Below are 18,412 nucleotides of genomic sequence, written 5' to 3' on the forward strand. Positions count from 1 at the left end.
AGATGTAAACACAGCAGGTCCATAAAGGCAGAATGGAAAATTAGCTATAGATGTTACAACAAAATAATGACCACTGATACCACAGAGAGTTGGATCCTAAGGCAGACATGATGTTCCGTGTCTGGTGCATGGTGTATACCAGGGGCCCTCAAATTTTTAACCAGGGGGCCGGCGCACGGATGCAGTGGCAGGCAGTCATCTGCGGCTGCTTGGTTTACCCCCCATCCCCTGGTGAGGGGTGGGGTGGGGTGGGGTGCCTGTAAATACCGGGGGCTGCATTGAGGACCCTGGCTGGGGTCATATCCAGCCTGGGGGCCATAGTTTGAGGACCCCTGGTGTATACAAATGGACAGTCCTCCTCAAAACTGCAGGACTAACAAAACTCTGCACTCCCCCTTTGTCATAGAGAGCATGCAGGATGGACATGATCTGCCAATTACTTTATTCTCAAGACTGAATGAGCAAATACCATCTGCTCCTTCCTCCTTCTATACACAAGAACAAAAGACAGGAATCTTGTTCCCCCCAGCTCATAGGCAGATTTACAGGCTGACCCAGGAGTCTGCAGATTAAAGAAGTTGCATAAAGAACATGCATGTATGAAGGTTGATGAGTATTAGAGCAGGTAACAGCAAGCGGAGGTGTATGAAGTACTTCAGGACAGAGTTGTATGACTACTCTTTGGGTAACATTACTTTTCGTTTCTGAAAAAAACCCTCCATCCGCCAACTACCACAACTGAATTGTTGCTATAATCACTATAGCCTGTTCAGGCTTCAAATAGCAAGTCAAGTCCCAGGCAGTGATGGCTTTAAAGATTATTCTTTGTGATTATAAAGCATGGTTACCGGATTGCACAGAAAAGGCAACTTGATGATGGAACAGGTCCTTTCCAGTCCTCTGTTTGTAAAATCATCTACTTTTTCTATCGGTTTACTGGTTCAATCACCCCAGAAGCTACAAGTAGTGCAAATCTGAAACCATCCAAGGGATGTTATGTATCACTCTGTGACACTCCACCACTTTGCCTGTGGACTGATAGACACCTAATTTCTGAACTAACAAGCAGCAAGCATTTTTAACTATACTACCTGGGTCTACAAATGACAGCCTGTTTTTTCTATTTGCTGATGGCATTGTTTAATAAAGTTTATGATTTACTCAACAAAGCAAAAAATGTGCAAAAAGTACTTTCACCCAAAACTTACAAATATTATTTGTAAGTAATATTTAAGAGAATTTCCACAGCATTGTAAAGTTTTTAAGAGTTCCTAAGAGTTTAAACTGTGACAGCATCACAATCAGAGTGTGGGGACAAAAAGTATTACCATCACTGAGTCAGTCAGAGCAAAAAACCAGACTTTAATTACAATCTGTGCAACACTATGAGCCACTCCCTTGGTCTTTCTTAATTCATAACCACCTGAATGTATCCAGCACAAAACACCTCTTTATTGGAGAGCATATTAGAAAAAAAATAACCAGCCATTTCTCTGCTTTTGCTTGTCATGCTCTACCGAAATGCTGCAGAGCCAGAGGATTCCTGTTAGGGAAGGACTTGCTTCTTGAGTTACCTTTCAAGTCCCTGGTGAGAGCTCATCTTGGACTTTTGCATGCCCATTCTGGGAATGAAAAGAATGATGTTGCTTGGCCATCTCACTCCAAGGTGGTTTCCTTGCTATTGTGTGAGTGCAATTGAGAAGTATAACTCCAGAAAATAGCCTTTATCTTTATAGCATATCATTAAGAACATTTAGCGGTATAGCATCTAGGAGTTTACGGCACGGCAAATTGTTTATATTTTTGCAAACCACTGTAAAATTAAAAATGTAGAGGTTGCATTAATTTTGGTAGAGGCAAATGCCGTCATGTATTACCAGACTTGAAAAATTAGGCTGCTACCTTCAAGGCCATTTTTTTTAAAAATATGTCAATATATTTTCCATTAATGCCATCCTAGCTGTTGGCAGAGTAGGAGGGTTTACCCATAATTTCCTCTCTACTCGGGTAAGCCGCAGACTACATGTAAGCAATACCATCGGTATGTACAAATTGGATATAAGGTGCACCATTTACTGATGTAAATGACAAAAAAGACATATTCAAACAACTGTGTATGCATAGAGGCAATATTGGAAAAATTGCCCCAAGATTTCTATGTCTCTTATGGAGGTAAAAACATCTGTTATATGCCATACACCTCTAAGAACTGTGAGGTAGTCAAACTTATGAATGTAATACAATTTCTCCTTTTTCCTTATTAAGATTTAATACATTTTGAGGTTGAAGAAGGCAACATATCTCATTACAGACTGGTTAGTGCAGAACGTAAAAAAAAGTCTTTTAAGTATTGAAATAATGAGGGCATTTTCTTCCTGCTACATGTAAATTGTCTCATATTCCAATTTATTTCCATAGAAATTTATTGTTGCATATGCTAATACACAGAATTTAAACAAGGAAAAAAATTAAATGCATCGTAAAACATATGGAAACCTACAGATTATGTGATCTTTACTAAAAATCCATCTTAATGATGAAAGCACCATTTAGCATCCACTCTGGAACTGCACTCCTTCATTTATTTATGAGACACTACTTTCTGTAGACAAAGAAAGTATCTTCCAAAAATAGGAGTGCCATATTTTCAAAGCATACTGTGTATTTTATTTTAGTAACTAGTAAATGTCAAACAATATTCGTACACAGTATTGATGCATTAATGTTTTCATTCAACAGTGAAGATACCTTTCCTTGTTACATTATATATTTATGACACACAGAGCTGTCAAATAAATTATGTCAAAGCAGCTAAAGCCAGACCTTGTGACACTTGAATCATAGAATCAGGGCAAATAACCTTTAAAATGAAAGACATATGATGAGAACTGGAAACATTTAATTTGCATAAATATAATGTTAACAGTGTTTCCCTTATTACATATTTCATGCCTAATTTATAATTGTCACTATATTCATTTCTTAACATCGGTTTGCACTCTATTTTTTTCTTCATTGCTTGCTTTGTTTTGGAACGTGTGAAACACAAATTCTGTAAGAAGCTTATGATCAGATCTCCATTTTAATATACTTCAATTAGCACATCTTAATTTTTGTGGAAAACTCTTCATTCACATAATGTACTATCTGATATTTAGAATTAATTCCTAAAAATAGCTAAATATTCCTAAACACATCAAGCAAATATAATGTCTGAAAATACTGGGCCATCTCTTGAAAACAATCTTGTATCAATGTTTTCCTGGGAAGTGCAGAATACACCAAAACCAAAAATACAAAAACCCAAAATGTTCAAAATCGAAACAATGATTTTCATAAACTAGGTGAGCCATACCTTTTGAGTTTAGGAATGTAAAATCTGAGTGTCTAAGTATACCTATAGGAATCAAAGTGAATGGTTAGATTTTCAGAATTGCTTACTACCCAGAATACTAAACTTGTTGGGTTTATTAGTTGAAACCTGTTCATAAATGAAAGACTTCTTTGAGCTTCTGCTGGAGGGTGCAGTCTCTCCCTCACGCCATTAGAAAGAAGGTAAGAACAGAGAGAGCTCCCCACTTGGCAGACTCTGCCCATATTTCTAACATGGCACAAGCTTATGTACATAGGCACACTTAATAAAACTTTGCATTATTCTCAAAACTCCCTAGGGGTATTCAAGTAAATAAGGCTAGAAAGTAGAAAGATGAATGTCTGCCTCAGGAGGGCACAGTAATGACAACCCTTATTTTTACTGTCTTGTAATTCACCTCCACGTGGATGGCAAGACCGGGGTCTGCACCGCCATAAGGAGACACAGACTTTGTGCAGCCTCTTTGCTACAGGGCGAGTTTGGCTCACTCAGCCCTTCTGAATCAGAAGAATAAATATGGTTTATTCTTTTCTATTCTGTAATATTCTATTATTTTATAATAACTGCAGTTGAACTAGATGATAGTTGTAGGTCCCTCTCAACTGAACTATGTTATTCTATTCTATTCTGTTCTGTTCTGTTTATTCTATTCTAGTGAAACTAACTGGGAAGTTTTGGGTTAAGCTCCTGTATATTTACATAGTAATTCTTCCTGAGAGCCAGAGGGAGGCCAGTGGACAGACTATACAAAGAAGCATTGAGGAAAGGGTTGAAACAGATAGCATCCTCCAAAATTTAATCTAGAAGGTTTAGGGTATTTCCTTCAAATCTTCACCAAAGAATTGAGCAGTTGTTTGTCAGCTGACTCCGCAAAGGAAGGAAACACACCACCACCACCCCTAGGGATTTGCAAAGAACAACTCGGGCAAGACGCTAAGCAACTCCCAGCCCACCAGCAGAGCACCTAGTTATCTCCTGGTGCCCAGTCACCAGTGCATGAGCACTGATGGCATGCCAACCTGGTCATTTGAAGACAGGCAACGTGCAATCACCAGTTTTAGTAAATGTCAATAGCTCAGAGGGGTAGTGATGGAGAAATTGCTTCAGTAGTGAAGTAATTAGCCCACCTAGGTCAATGGCAAAAGAGAAATTACCCTCCCTCACCCATTAACCATGGCTCTGTAAAGCAGTTCTAGTCTGACGGAGCTTAAACTCAGTACAGGTGTTTTAGGAGCAATTAAAAGGGCAGCTATCGTCACAAGTCCCTTGAATGCTCTGTTCTGCTAAGAAACAACTATTCTAAGTGCTGTCACTTGCCAGAAAGGGAATCTAATTAACCATGTATATTCTCAGAAATAGAAAGAAATCTAGGTTAATTATATAAGGTAAAATATGTTACAGGAATATTACAAGTATCCCAAAGCCCAGTATTGAAAGGTTAGGAAATTTAGAGTTTGATTAAACATTTTAAGGAAAGGCATGTATTTCATCCCTGATTCTGCCCTGAGAGGCAATCAAGCAGTAATCACATCATTAAGAGACTTTAAATTTGAAGTCTTACACTGATGAAACACTTTTAAAAATGACACTGTGTCACAAGAAGGTCTTTGAACTAATGGGAAATAAATGTCCATCCCAAACCAGCCATTTAGCTGGGAAAAGTTATTCTTATTGAAGGCAGTGGGAATTGGGAGCCATTTTGATTAGCACTACAAAATTGTTAATTCGATGCAGAGATACAGAGGGTTTCATCAAGGGCTAATAGTACAAATAGTATCTGTGTTGTTCCATTTACAAGATAATTCAGAACAAAACCAGAGGTCCCCTGGTAGAAGCTATCTTTGCTAAAGACCTATTTTTAACAATTTCATTAATCAACTTATCTGTAAATTTTCAGAAAAAAACATTTAGCCATCAAAGAATAAATACTGAACTTAGTAGAGAAGACACCATTTATTTATTTATTCAGTTTGCAATTAGGTAGAGATCTCCATTCAGCTGTGACATAAAATTGATGCTTCTACAATGAAAGTACATTGTAAATAGTTTCTGAAGAGTTAATAAATTACTAAAACTGTTTGAGGAAATTATTAATCAAATGTTATGGTCTGTTACTGAGTCTGAGGATGTAATGAGTCATTTGCATTCAACTACAGCATTTGAAATGAATGCACTTGGGACAACATACAGAACTTATTTCTCCTGTGTACAGCAAGCATCTCACAGTTACTAATCAACCCTTTGCATATTAATAACGAAAGCAGTCTCAGAAGAACATGTACAGAACAATTCTGGTCATCTGTGGGACAAAGTGGGGAATAACTGCAAGAGTCACCTATGACTGAAAGGGTAAAAAAACCCATGGCTCTCTCCCGTTGTCTTCTAGAAGCGTGGACTCACCAATACCAGAAGAAAAGCCTTAACACAACTATGCGGAGATGTGAAAATCACTCTATGAAGCAGGCAGCTGCTTTGGGCAGACAGAGCAAGGAGAGTCCAGACAAGCATACATATGTAACTGTTGCTGAAAACAGGATACTTAGCATTAGATTTTGTCTATACGCTCCAGGTGCACAAAACACCCTTGTATTTCTCCTCTCTGTAATACTAAGATGGCCATTGTGGCCGTGCCATATTCATTTACCTTTTACCTTCCATAGTTTTTTTAAGTCAGAGAGGAAAAATCCTACTTCCTCATCCTTTCTCGTTTTTTGTTTGCTTTTTGCTCAACTCATGTTTTACTGCTAGTGTTCATGTATGGCAACAAAGGCAAGAAGAAAAAAATCATACATGTTGCCACATAACATGATGCTGATATGACAGCATAATCTGATACGATTGCTGGCAATAGTTACAAGCCAAATACTCAACCTGTGAATTCCTCCACCCCATTTGTGTGCTCCACATAGCACTGCACATCAGGATTGGGGCTGAAATGTGGCACACACCATATGTGTCTCTCCGCTATCATCTCAGCTACCACAGCTGAAGATTTCAACACCGAACAAATCACAGCTCAGAATGGAAATGCAGAACAAGTTTTGGAAGAATATTACCAGTTTTTCCTCTTCAATCTGAGCTAAAGAATACCTGTGGCTTTGAAAATGTAGCAAACCATAATAATAACTCATGACAGCCACTGGAGGGGGAGGCAAGTCAGTGCACTTAGCCAACATACATCTACCTTCTCTGAATATACAGTGCTCCCAGACCCTGGCAGGCATTAAAAAGCATACAAAACCAAGTATGAAAAATGGAAGCATACGTTAGCTGTGATACAATGCTGTTCCTGCAAATGGCTGTCTTGAACAGAAGGAAGGGTAAGTAAAGCCATTAGAAACAGTATGCATTGTTCTGTGGCTTCCTGCATCTACTGTATTGATTATAACACACTATTTTTAAGAGTTCATAACATCTCATTATTCCGTACACAAAAATACAGATGTGTATTACAACTAATGTTACTAATAGAAGATATCTAAAAGAATATATCTCACTGGTAAGCAGTCAGTACCTCGTGTCTGCTTTCTAATAATTTGTATCTAAACGTATATAAAATATTATATAAAACCACTATAGAAGAATTGCATGAACATTCTCCAAGTGATGGCAGCTGAAAGATTTTTTTTTTCTGAATGGCAGATCAGTTATTAGTGAATGTAGCAAATACATACGGCATACAAAAGATCATCTACGAGATCTCCTGGAGAAAAAAGCTAAGGAGAAACCATGGTGTAGTTCATTCTGAATATGAGCAGATGAAACTAGCCATATTCAATGGGTTGACATCACACTTCACTCTGTTCACTAAACTTGCTGTAATTCTAAATCGGGAGAAACAGGAAAAAAAAAAAACATATAATAATATTTTCCTAGAATATAATGCAAAATTAGCAAATGAAGCAGTGCTGGCTTGAAAATGCCACCATTATAAAGACTAATAAATAAATTTAAAAAATTATGATGAGGATGAACAGATGAGTTTCTCATCAACTTATCAACATAAACATGAGCATTACAAAACATTATCCTTGGAGAACGTAGATAAGAGCACCTTTGCATTTCCAAACAGCAGCAGAGATTAAAAGGAACCATGAAGGCCTCTTGCCTCTGCCTTTCTGCCAGTGAAAGACTATTTCCTGCTGTGGGGTGAGGCTCAAATGTAAATTGGAATGAAAGACTTCCCCTAAATCTCCAACTCCTTCCTCCTACCCTACCCTTCCCTTCCCTACCCTTCCCTACCCTACCCTATCCCATTCCATCCCATCCCATCCCATCCCATCCCATTCCATCCTGCCTTTTTTCCTTCATGGAAACACTCAACATTCCTATTGACCTTAGCATCTTTAAAAGACACAGAGAGGTACACAGACTGTGTCAGTTATTGTGCGGTGCTGCTATTGCAATCATTCTGCCTTTTTACTCCTGTTCAGCTTATCTTCAGGTGTTAAACATAAGGAAGACACAAAAAACCCCAAAGCACATGCTTTGAATACTCTGAAGAAGTATCAGCAGCACATATACACAGTTCATAATTACATTTAAAATTTGAGGCTGTGAGTGAGCCTTTTGGATTAATCTGCTAAACCACTATTCAGAGTTTTGATTTGCCTAGCAGCTCTGGTAGAAACACGTGATCAGTTCCTAGAAAAGTGGGCTTCTGAGCTCTAACTCCGCCTTTTCTCTTTGAACTTTTGTCCTGGTCTGTCCATATCCCATTTCTGTAAGATGGAAATGCTAGTACATAAATATCTTACGACAATATAGGAACATTAATTAATGTCTATAAAGAATGCAGACATTTTATAACACAACAATCATCCTAATTCATCTAATCAGACCCAGACAAAATATACAACAGCCATCCCCATTATTTTTGCCCTGCAGTTACCATTTCAGTAAATTATTTTTTGAGAACAACAAAATGAAAAATGTTGAAAAGCTCTGAAGAGAACATGTTTTTTCTGGTCAATCCACTAGACCAGCTGTGCAACTTACCTTATCGGGATAAATCAATGGAAATTTTGTCCATAAGCAACTCTAATTCAATTAGTAAATTATAAAGTGAAGAAAAAAACCCACCCTAAACCACAGACCATGATGAGTTTTAATGTCTCTTGGAGAAGGCTCTGAGCCAAGTTCTACCCGTGTTTGGAATCATAAATAAAACCATAGGAAAGCACAATACTTGTAATGCATGCTCAGTTACGTTGGGATTACAATGGAAAAGGCTCACGTGGTTTATGAGGAAAGCCCAGGTTTACACCCTTTTAACAAGGAATGCAAGAATTATTGAGCAAGTAAATACATGTTCAGTATTTAAAAAGTTCAAGCAAATGCATATTCAAGCCTCAAGCCTCAGTTTCTGAGCCAAGCCTTCCTTCTCCGTCTAGCTCTCTTTTCCACCTCATGCAACTCTTCTCCCCTTTATCCATCAGTGAGCAGGCACAGCACACTACAGTACAGGATAGTGACAAACTTATTAGCTTGAAACAAACTTGCTAAGGCTCCAGAAGCATCGCGGTCAGAACAGTGCAGTGCTGTGCGAAGCTGATTTAAGCAAGCCAGGCTGAGGAAGGGATGAGTGTAGTTTCAAAAATGCAGAACTGGGTGCGAGGTAGTTTGCCTCCCTGAGAGGCTGTATTAGGTGTTTCTAGATGACATTACACTTTGCAGTGGAGAATGCACCCAGACTGATGCCCCACAACACAGCATCTCTGGATTTAAAAGACTGAGAAGCTGTTGTTAAAGGAGAGATGGTGATGGGAAGAGAGTGCTAGCAGGAACAATTTGGTAACGGCAATCCAGATGCTGAGGAGCAGTTGTAGAGAATAGACAGATAAAAAACCTCTATCTAAACGGAACACTGGGTAAATAAGATTTTCCCAGACTTTAAGAAATTGCTGTGAGCATCATGTGTGGAGAAGAAGCACTCCACTTCACCTACCCCTGCTGTAAGTCTCACCCTGTGAATTTGAATGGCGTCGATTGCCGAAGAAAGAGATTCAAAGAAGACAGGTTTTTCAGATTCAAGATTTCCACCATGCTGCATTGCTTTTATCAAGGAAGCTGCAATAAAACAAACATATGAGTACTGATAAGGTAGTGAGGATATATAAACCATTATGTTAAGAATTTTGCAGTAAGCTGATACTTGCCTTTGCAGTGTGCTAGCAACACATCGATGTGTCTGCTTTTACAGTCCATGTAAATCTATATGTGTGAAAACATGAAATTCAAAAAAACTGTGTAAAATACCAACAGAGAATAAAATACGCAAAAAAATAACATATTCAAAGCAAGGCAGAGTGCATGGAGTGCTGCTGTTGAAGCTATACTGCCAGCAGCCACCAGAGCGAGCCCTTCTATAATGCAAACACCACAAATCCACACCAATTTCCTCCCCCCTCCCCAAAGTACTCTATACGGCTCTGCTGAAAAATAAATCTGAACTTGATTGACAATTTTGCATTTTTTACTATATTTGTTAGGGTTTTTTTTCCCCAAGTTCTCCTTTATCTTCTTTATTAGCAAGTTTTCCCATCTCCTCTCCTTATGCTTACCTACCAGTCCACAAGACAGGAATCAGATCTAAGACACTTTAAGACTTTTGTCAGTCTATCAGAAAAGCACCATAACCATCATGCTACATTCTACAGTAAGTTGTTCTTTATTCTTTCTTTACAAAGAACTGTTGTGGAGCCTCCTTCTCTGGCGACATTCAAAACCTGCCTGGCCACAATTCTGTGCAACCTGCTCTAGGAGAACCTGCTTTAGCAGGGGTCGGACTAGTTGAAGTCCAGAGGTTCCTTCCAACCTTGACCATTTTGTGATTCTGTGAAATGTTCAACTTTACAGAGACTAAGTATTCAGTAAGCTAGAAAGTAAAAATAAAAAAAGAAAAAGTGAAAATAACTTTAGAACCAGCATAGGGCCTTTTCCTGGGAGATAAGGAACATCCAAATCAGTCCCTGCTTCAAAAAACGGTTAAATAATCCATGTAAAGTGGAACCATGCTGAGACAACAGATTCAATGAGAACCACATGAGAAAACCCTATTTTTAAAAATAAACCAAAAGCCTGACTTAGTCTAAAAATCTCTCCAACCCTAGCAGTAGTGATGATATTTCAAGGAGTGTAACAACAAGGACATGTTGAATGTGCTCCTCCTCTGAGTAACTCAGTTTTGGACCAGTCATTCACTCAGAGGCTGCACTCCCAACCTGTGCACTTCACAGCCCACGACAGGCTTACCTGTCAAAAAACTGTCAAACACTTCTTTGACATAATTTGTAGTTCCGAGCTCTCTTCAACCTTTTGGAAATCATTTCACAATTTTTTTTTTAATTAATGCTTTATTGAATGCCCTATACTTTGAGGGGTGATGTTGTAAAGAGTAACTCCCACAAACCTTATTTTTCCAATTTTCTTTTTGAATATATCCCCACCTATATATGTAGTTTTAATTTAACATTTTTGAGGCAGCACTTACTTCACTGCTTAATCACTGCAGTAAACTGAGAAGATGTTTAGGATAAGCAAAGGCCTGGGCTGAAACCCAAGTTCAAATCTAGTCTTCTATCTTAGAAAAATTGCATGAACCCAACTGTGCATATCCACTAAAACCTGTACCTGCTACACAACAATGGAAACATAAGAAAAAGCTTTTGAACACAATTTTTCATCCACTATATAGAATCACTCATTATGTGGAATCATAGTCATAGAATCATTTTAGGTTGGAAAAGACTTCTAGGATCATCAAGTCTAACTGTTAACCCAGGACTGCCAAGTCCACCACTAAACCATGGCCCTAAGCACCATATCTACGTATCTTTTAAATACTGCCAGGGATGGTGACTCAACCACTTCCCTGGGCAGCCTGTTCCAATGCTTGACAACCCCCTCAGTGAAGAATATTTCCTAATATCCAATCTAAACCTTCCCTGGTGCAGCTTGAGGCCGTTTCCTCTTGTCCTGTCACTTGTGACTTGGGTGAAGAGACTGACAATCCCCTCGCTGCAATTCAGGTAGTTGTAGAGCAATAAGGTCCCCACTGAGCCTCCTTTTCTCCAGACTAAACACCCCCAGCTCCCTCAGCTGCTCCTCACAAGACCTGTGCTCCAGACCCTTCACCAGCTCCGTTGCCCTTCTCTGGACACGCTCCAGCACCTCAACGTCCCTCTTGCAGTGAGGGGCCCAAACCTGAACCCCTGATTCGAGGGGCAGCCTCACCAGTGCCCAGTGCAGGGGGATGATCACTGCCCTGGTCCTGCTGGCCACACTCTTTCTGATACAGGCCAGGATGCTGTGGGCCCCCTTGCCCCCCCGGGCACACTGCTGGCTCATGCCCAGCCGGCCGTCACCCAGCTCCCCCAGGGCCTTCTCCCCCAGGCAGCTTCCCAGCCGCTCTGCCCCAGCCTGCAGCGCTGCCTGGGGCTGCTGTGACCCGAGGGCAGGGCCCGGCACTGAGCCTGGTTGAACCTCCTACAACTGGGCTCGGCCCATCGGTCCAGCCTGCCCAGATCCCTCTGCAGAGCCTCCTGCCCTCCAGCAGAGCGACACTCCCCCCAGCTTGGTGTCGTCTGCCAACTCACTGAGGGTGCACTCGATCCCCTCATCCAGGTCACTGATAAAGGTATCAAGCAGGATTGGCCCCAGTACTGAGCCCCAGGGGACAGCACTTGTGACCAGCTGCCAACTGGATGTAACTCCATTCATCACAGTAACCAATGATTACTGGGTTTAGTCTTCTGAGAGCTTCTTGGAGCTCCTGTAATGCCTGAGGAACCCAACCTGCTAGGTATGTAGCCCACAGGAGAAAACATGGAGATTTTTAAGACCTTAGACTTAGCAGAAAGCAGGACATACAGATAAAATCACAGAATTAAAAGCTGAAATTTTAAAGGAGCAAATCTATACATGGCTCCACTTCAGCTGACATGACAGGGTCAAATATGACCTAAAACATCTTTAAAACTTCAAAAAAAAAAAGTTCAGAAACACATCTCCATTCTATACAGATATTTATATTTGCACTGAATGTCACTCAAAATGTTTAGAATTATTTTTCATATAATTTTATATATAAACACAGTGCAGTTTAATACCAAATCTGTGTTCATATTTTCCATGAGTGACACGTTTATCCACTGATATAGGTGGAGTGACTAGAAGCTTGCCCCAATAACTCATATGTATAATTATATTTCCATGTACAGAATTTTCTGATGTTATGAATACCTGAAGCAGCACTGATATTCCAGTGTAGTCAAAAAAATCCAGTCCACTGCAGTCTAGTATCAAAACACATCGCTCAGTGTGACATGACTGCAACTCACCTACACATTTGATAAATGAAAAACTTTAATTAAAAGGGAGAATAGTCAAGAAATGTGTATAAGAATAATGATAGTTCAGCAAAATAAACTCAGAATATCACAATTAAAAATTACTATTAGGTACTGGGGTATCATTAAGCATATGGCATATTTTACAAGCACAAATGGAGGACCTTCAAAGCAATGAGATGGAGTGATGATGGGCAGAACATATTATTAGTGAGATGTTTTAGACAGGAATAGTCTTTCAAGAATTTAAGAACTTCTTTAGATTTGATTTTCTAAATGAGTCAGGATAATACCTTGGCTGGATTGGAAGAGTTTACATAGGATACACAGGGAATATAGCTCTCTTTTAAGTTCTGATATGACATTTATTTCTGTAGTACCTTAAACGCCTGTCTATGGCTTAACTAATATCTGCCCATAATGAAGAAAAATATGTAAAGTGAAGTGTTTCATTTTCCTATGGTTTTATTGTGCTGTTTTTTGTTTGGTTAATTTTTTTTAATATAATATCACATAGTGATGTTGGAGAAAAAAAGATGCTAGTATGGTTTGTGAAGGCCTTATACTCATACTTCAACCTCAGGCCACCTTGTGCGTAAGCTAAGCCTGCACTGTTCTAAATGTGTCCTGAACTAACACATAGCTAAACGATTCCTGGCTTTCATGAAAGGAAAACTAGAAAATAATGTACATCTTATTTACATTTCTCTGTGAACAAATGTTCATAATAGTTATCATAATGTACAAAACTAAAAAAAAAAAAAAAAAAAAAAAAAAAAGAAAAAAGGAAAGGAATTCTGAATGTAAAGAAAACAGAGGTAAAGATTTTAAACTCTTGAGGGGACAGTATTTCCCCATGGTGTAGGTTTATAATGGTGCTAACTCCTTTCTGACAGTAGTCTGAAAGCCTTTTGGACTTACACCTCCAGAGATTTACTGTCTTTGTACTGTCCAACATACATTAACAGATACATACCGAGCAAAAATACAGAATTTTAAAGCGAATCTCCTGCTTGACATCACTGTAATGGAAACTCAGAAGGGATGTAAGAGAACTCCTAGCTGCTCACTGTAATCATTCGTATACATTTCCTCTGCCTCCAAAACAAAAGAACATGGTCTTTTCCCCTGTTACTTACCCCTGCTACCTTCCCACCCAGCTGGCATCCTGCATTACAGTAGAGGTTGCCTGGCTTCTAAATGGGGAGTAGGGGCAGACCTGCTCCCCCCCTGAACCAGTGCCAAGGGCAAAAGCAGCTGTTTAATTTGGTGCTGATACAGACCAATGGCAAATTGGTACTCCCCAGAGGGAGAAAGATTTTGACAAACATGTAAGTTGCTGCATTTTCCAGGATGACCGCCATTAAGGATTAAAGATTTTGCCCTCCTGCTCCCATCCTTCCTGAAAATTTAAGCTCCGCGTTTTGTTTTTCTCTTTATAGGAATTTTTCTTTATTCTTTCTGGGGTTTTTTTGGGGGGGGCGGTTGGTTTTTTTTTTGTTTGTTTGCTTTTTTTTTTTAAAGCCTCTGTGAAGTGTCACCATAGGCTGGTTTGTACAAGGAACAACAGGGCATTTAAGTCCTCAGGGTAGGACTTATGCTATCAGAAAGGAGGTCTTGTGCTGTCTGTCAGTTCTGTAACATGAGAAACCAGTTCATCTAAAAAAAGACTGACATATGTACTGTCAAGATCTTCTCACACATAGGGTGCTGTGCAGTCTTTTAGTATTTTACAGTATAGTATATATTCTTCAGTAGCCATTACCATTATGTTGCTACGGGTTACAGCAAAACACCTGTCACCTCCAAGTAAACTAAACACTGTAATATCATACAAATGTCATTATACTAGTTAATAAATGTAAACATTCAGACAACAGCCTCCAAATCAGATTCTCTACTGTGGTCTTAATGCTTATAAGTGTTTTAAATAAACACAGCAGTTTAATTCCTTCCGTAATAAAGTAATCTGTATAAAGTATCCTCTGCAAAAGGTTGCTGCAGCTCTTCTGTGGGAATGTATGTGCTTTGGTTTGTTATATATATATATAAGTGTTACAATGTGTGAGAAGAGTGGAATTATCCAGCTTAATCCTTAATTGAAAGCAAACCCTTAGGTTTTTTTCTTTATTCTATACTTTATTGATATATTGTACAATATTGGTGCCCATTGTGTCACTGATAATTCAGTTGACATTTTTTGAGATTTTCTCCTAAGTGGCTTTAAAGATCACAAAGATTTAACACAGCTGTAATCTTGTCCTATTTTTACTTTTGCATACTAATATCCAAGGCTCACTGTGAATGCAAAAAAACAAGACCAGAACTTAGCAAAATAGCCTCTTAGGCCTTCGTCTGAAGACAACCCAGGCAGTAAAGTGGGAAGTGATTCCCACCACTGTGTACCTGTCTCAGTACACACACAGTGGTTCCTGTGAAGTAAGTAGGGACTCCTGCAGAAAAGGTATTGTCATGGGCTTCCTGCTTTTGAAATCTTCAGAAGTCATTCAAAACCAGAATAAAAATAGAACCTGTTAGGCCAAGGTTAACAAAGTTTAACACTGTTTATCACTCATGCTTCATTGAATGTTTCGTCTAACTGAAAATATTAGTTTCCAGACAACTTAAGTTCACCTAGAAATAAATAGAAAAGTATAGAGCCATTTTGCACACTTACATCTGTCTTGGTTTTAATATCATTAATAGTTAATTAACTCACCATGACAACTTCCATTGGAAAATGAACAGAGCAATGTGTTCTGCTCACACTGAAATAAAAGCAACAAACTATTAACATACCAAGGAAAACTAGTCCAATGCAAAGTAACCAGAAAAAATCAATGCAATCCATAGGAATTCTGTTTCTCAATATCAAAGTTAATTCCTTTTCTCCAAAATCATGTTCTATGCAACAGCCTACTGGATATGTAATATTTGCTGGTATGTATGTCAGTATTCTAAAGTTATACCAAACTGGTATTTTGCTTTTCTTTTTGGGTGTCTCAAACTATTGTCATGTTTGGATCCACTAGAAAGCATATAATGAACATGATGCTTTTGGGCAAGCAGGGGTTGGTTAAGAAGTGGTCAAAAGTGGGAAAGATGTTCTTGAAAAGATAAATTCTAGACAGTGATTTTATAAGAGTATCTTCTGATTCATTTTCTTCTTGCTGCATCCTCATCTGCTATGCTAATATTTCAGTGAAACCACTTTGACAAGTAAATTTATTAAGGAATTACTTTTACGTGGATAAATGTCTTTATGATTTCAATATGACTGTTAATTTCCCAGGAGAAATATATGTTAAAACCAGAAATACAGCACGAAACCAAAATGCAAAATGCAATTTTTTTCACTTCCATTATGTGCTACAGAAAGACTCTTATTCCATTAAAAAAATATTTATGCACAGTATTTCAGACAGCTCTACTGCCAAGAACCTTACAAAAGAGACAAAGCATAAAAATTTTCTTCCTAAGTACTTATACATTAACTTATTAAATTAACTTATTACACTTATTAAGTCATAAATTAATTCCATGCAAATCCTCAGTAATTTTCCTCTGTTTGGGGGTTTGTTATCATGCTAATCCAAATCAGTTGGCCTAGCAGAATCAAGGAAAAAAGCAGCACAATTTCTGAGCTGAATTTCTGAACAACGAGAAGTCACCCATCAAAGCAGGTTGGGGTAGCACAACTCTTTGGCAAGAGACAGCAGAGGTGATAGACCCACATTGCTGAACACTGTCTTAACAACCTATCTAAGAAATAGCTCTGAATTTTATAGCCCAATTTACCAAACTGCATGAAATTGCCTACAGTAAGCATTGTATGGTATTGGAATATACTAATCAAAATGGTTGATAAATAACACTTTTCCCCCTTTTAGGGAATGTTGTAGGAAGTCACAGTAGTTATGTGCAGATACACTCAAAAAATACTATACTTACAAAGATTTTCTCCAAAATCAAGTTATATGTGATTTGTATACTGTTAATTTTTCCAATGCAATCAGTGCAGAAAATGAAAAACTACCTTTGAGAAAAACTTTAGCCAGCCTGTACCTTCTTTCTAAGTCTCCTGGAATTATTTATAGTTAGAAACAGAAATGAAGTGTCTCTCTTATGGACTTATTTCCAGGGAAGAAAAAATCACATTTTGTTCAAGTAGATTTGTAGCTCATCATTGTCTTTTTTAAAATCACAGCTTTGTATTAGCTGAGGTTATGTGCATTCTGCCAGAAATTTTTAAAGAGTTTTGGGACAGTGCTTTAATGTCTCTTACAAGATCATATACAGAAATGATAGAGAGAGTCTTTTCAAGCAATAATAAGAAAATAATCCATATTGAATCTGATTAAGATAAGGATTAACTTTATTCTAAATTAATCATTTGCAATATTACCCTTTTTTATCTCTTTCAGTATCTCATTGCAGTCTCTAAGAAATGCTAAGAAAGCAATCATGATCTTCAACATTGTCATGATGATTACTGAAGCATATAGCACATCTTACCTTGTTTACATCTTCACATGCCTGGCTGCTGGTGCTATCCTTTTGGATTATCTTTATGAGGTCAGCATGAAATTTCCTGGCATTCAGAAAGACTAACGGGTTGTTGACTGAAACTATCTTTACCTGTTTTAATGATTCCTGTGGAATGAAATAAACATAATGCTGAAAAGATTATCTTGGGTTTGGAGACTAAAAACCAAACTAATTTCTTTAAAAATCCTGAAAATTTCTGTATAACAACCTAGAAGGAGCTTTGGATTGTGAAAATGATTTAACAGATAACTGTCTTGATCAGTCTTCACACATAACTGAAGTAAAAAAGGAAATATAAGTAACCTATAAGGAAAATACCCTTAATTCAAGATAACATGAAAGAAAAATCATATTCACTATGATGCATAATACTAAGACCTATTATCTGGCAAATAATAATAGCACTGTTTCAGTTGGTATGATCCCCAAACGTAGGCAAGACAAGGTTTGCAGACAGGGAAGATTTTCTATCACACAAACACATGTACTGGAAAAAGTGCACAAGGTTTTGGGACAAACACTGTGAATGGTTTGGGGAACACTGGAAATGTTCATCTTGGTCATCTGAAGATGGCTTTAGTACAACAGGGGTATTTCTCCATTGAAATACTTAGTGGTTCCAGACCAAGCTTGAGTGACACATTTCAAACTTTGCTAGGACATATCTACAACCAACACAATAAATAATCTACAAGAGAACGAACAGCTGACCCAAGTCCCATCTCTGCACTTCCTTGAATTAGTTTCAACCAGTTCACCAGGTACCTTCAATGAAACTGTGTAGCTGATAACATGGACATTGCAAAGCAGAACAATTTCTGAAGGGCATCAGATAGAGGTCAGAAACCCCCAGGTTCCAGAGGAGAACCTTTCCCACAAAAAAAAGGACTATTTCTTTCAAGGTGGACTTATAAAGCACCTTTACAAGCCATGTTCCTGAAGGACAGCACCCCATGGAAGGGACCCACCCCACTGGAGCAGTTTGTGAAGAACTGCAGCCCATGGGAAGGACTCATGTTGGAGAAGTTCGTGGAGAACTGTCTCCCATGGGTAGGACCCCACGCTGAAGCAGGCGAAGAGTGTGAGGAGGGAGGAGCAGCAGAAACAACATGTGATGAACTGACTGCAACCCCCATTCCCT

At 38.5% G+C, this 18,412-nt stretch overlaps 1 protein-coding gene across 5 annotated transcripts in view; it reads right to left on the reverse strand.

Annotated features, from left to right (window-relative positions):
- Positions 1-283: 283 nt before the first annotated feature.
- SLC26A7 (solute carrier family 26 member 7) overlaps positions 284-18,412 on the reverse strand; it is a 100,088-nt gene continuing 81,959 nt past the window's right edge. For 2 of the 5 annotated variants that reach the window (XM_080381831.1, XM_080381835.1), the window contains exons 13-17: positions 17,239-17,376; positions 15,443-15,491; positions 12,617-12,714; positions 9,532-9,586; positions 284-9,442 (exon numbers count right to left, since the gene is read on the reverse strand). In XM_080381831.1, coding sequence (XP_080237957.1) covers positions 9,228-9,442; positions 9,532-9,586; positions 12,617-12,714; positions 15,443-15,491; positions 17,239-17,376 — 555 coding nt within the window. In that variant the 3' untranslated portion in view covers positions 284-9,227. The remainder of the gene's footprint in view (positions 9,443-9,531; positions 9,587-12,616; positions 12,715-15,442; positions 15,492-17,238; positions 17,377-18,412) is intronic. The other 3 variants (XM_080381834.1, XM_080381832.1, XM_080381833.1) reach the window with 3 other exon arrangements.

The sequence above is a fragment of the Falco punctatus genome (assembly GCF_963210335.1).
Source record: "Falco punctatus genome assembly, chromosome: 3".
NCBI lineage: Eukaryota > Metazoa > Chordata > Aves > Falconiformes > Falconidae > Falco > Falco punctatus.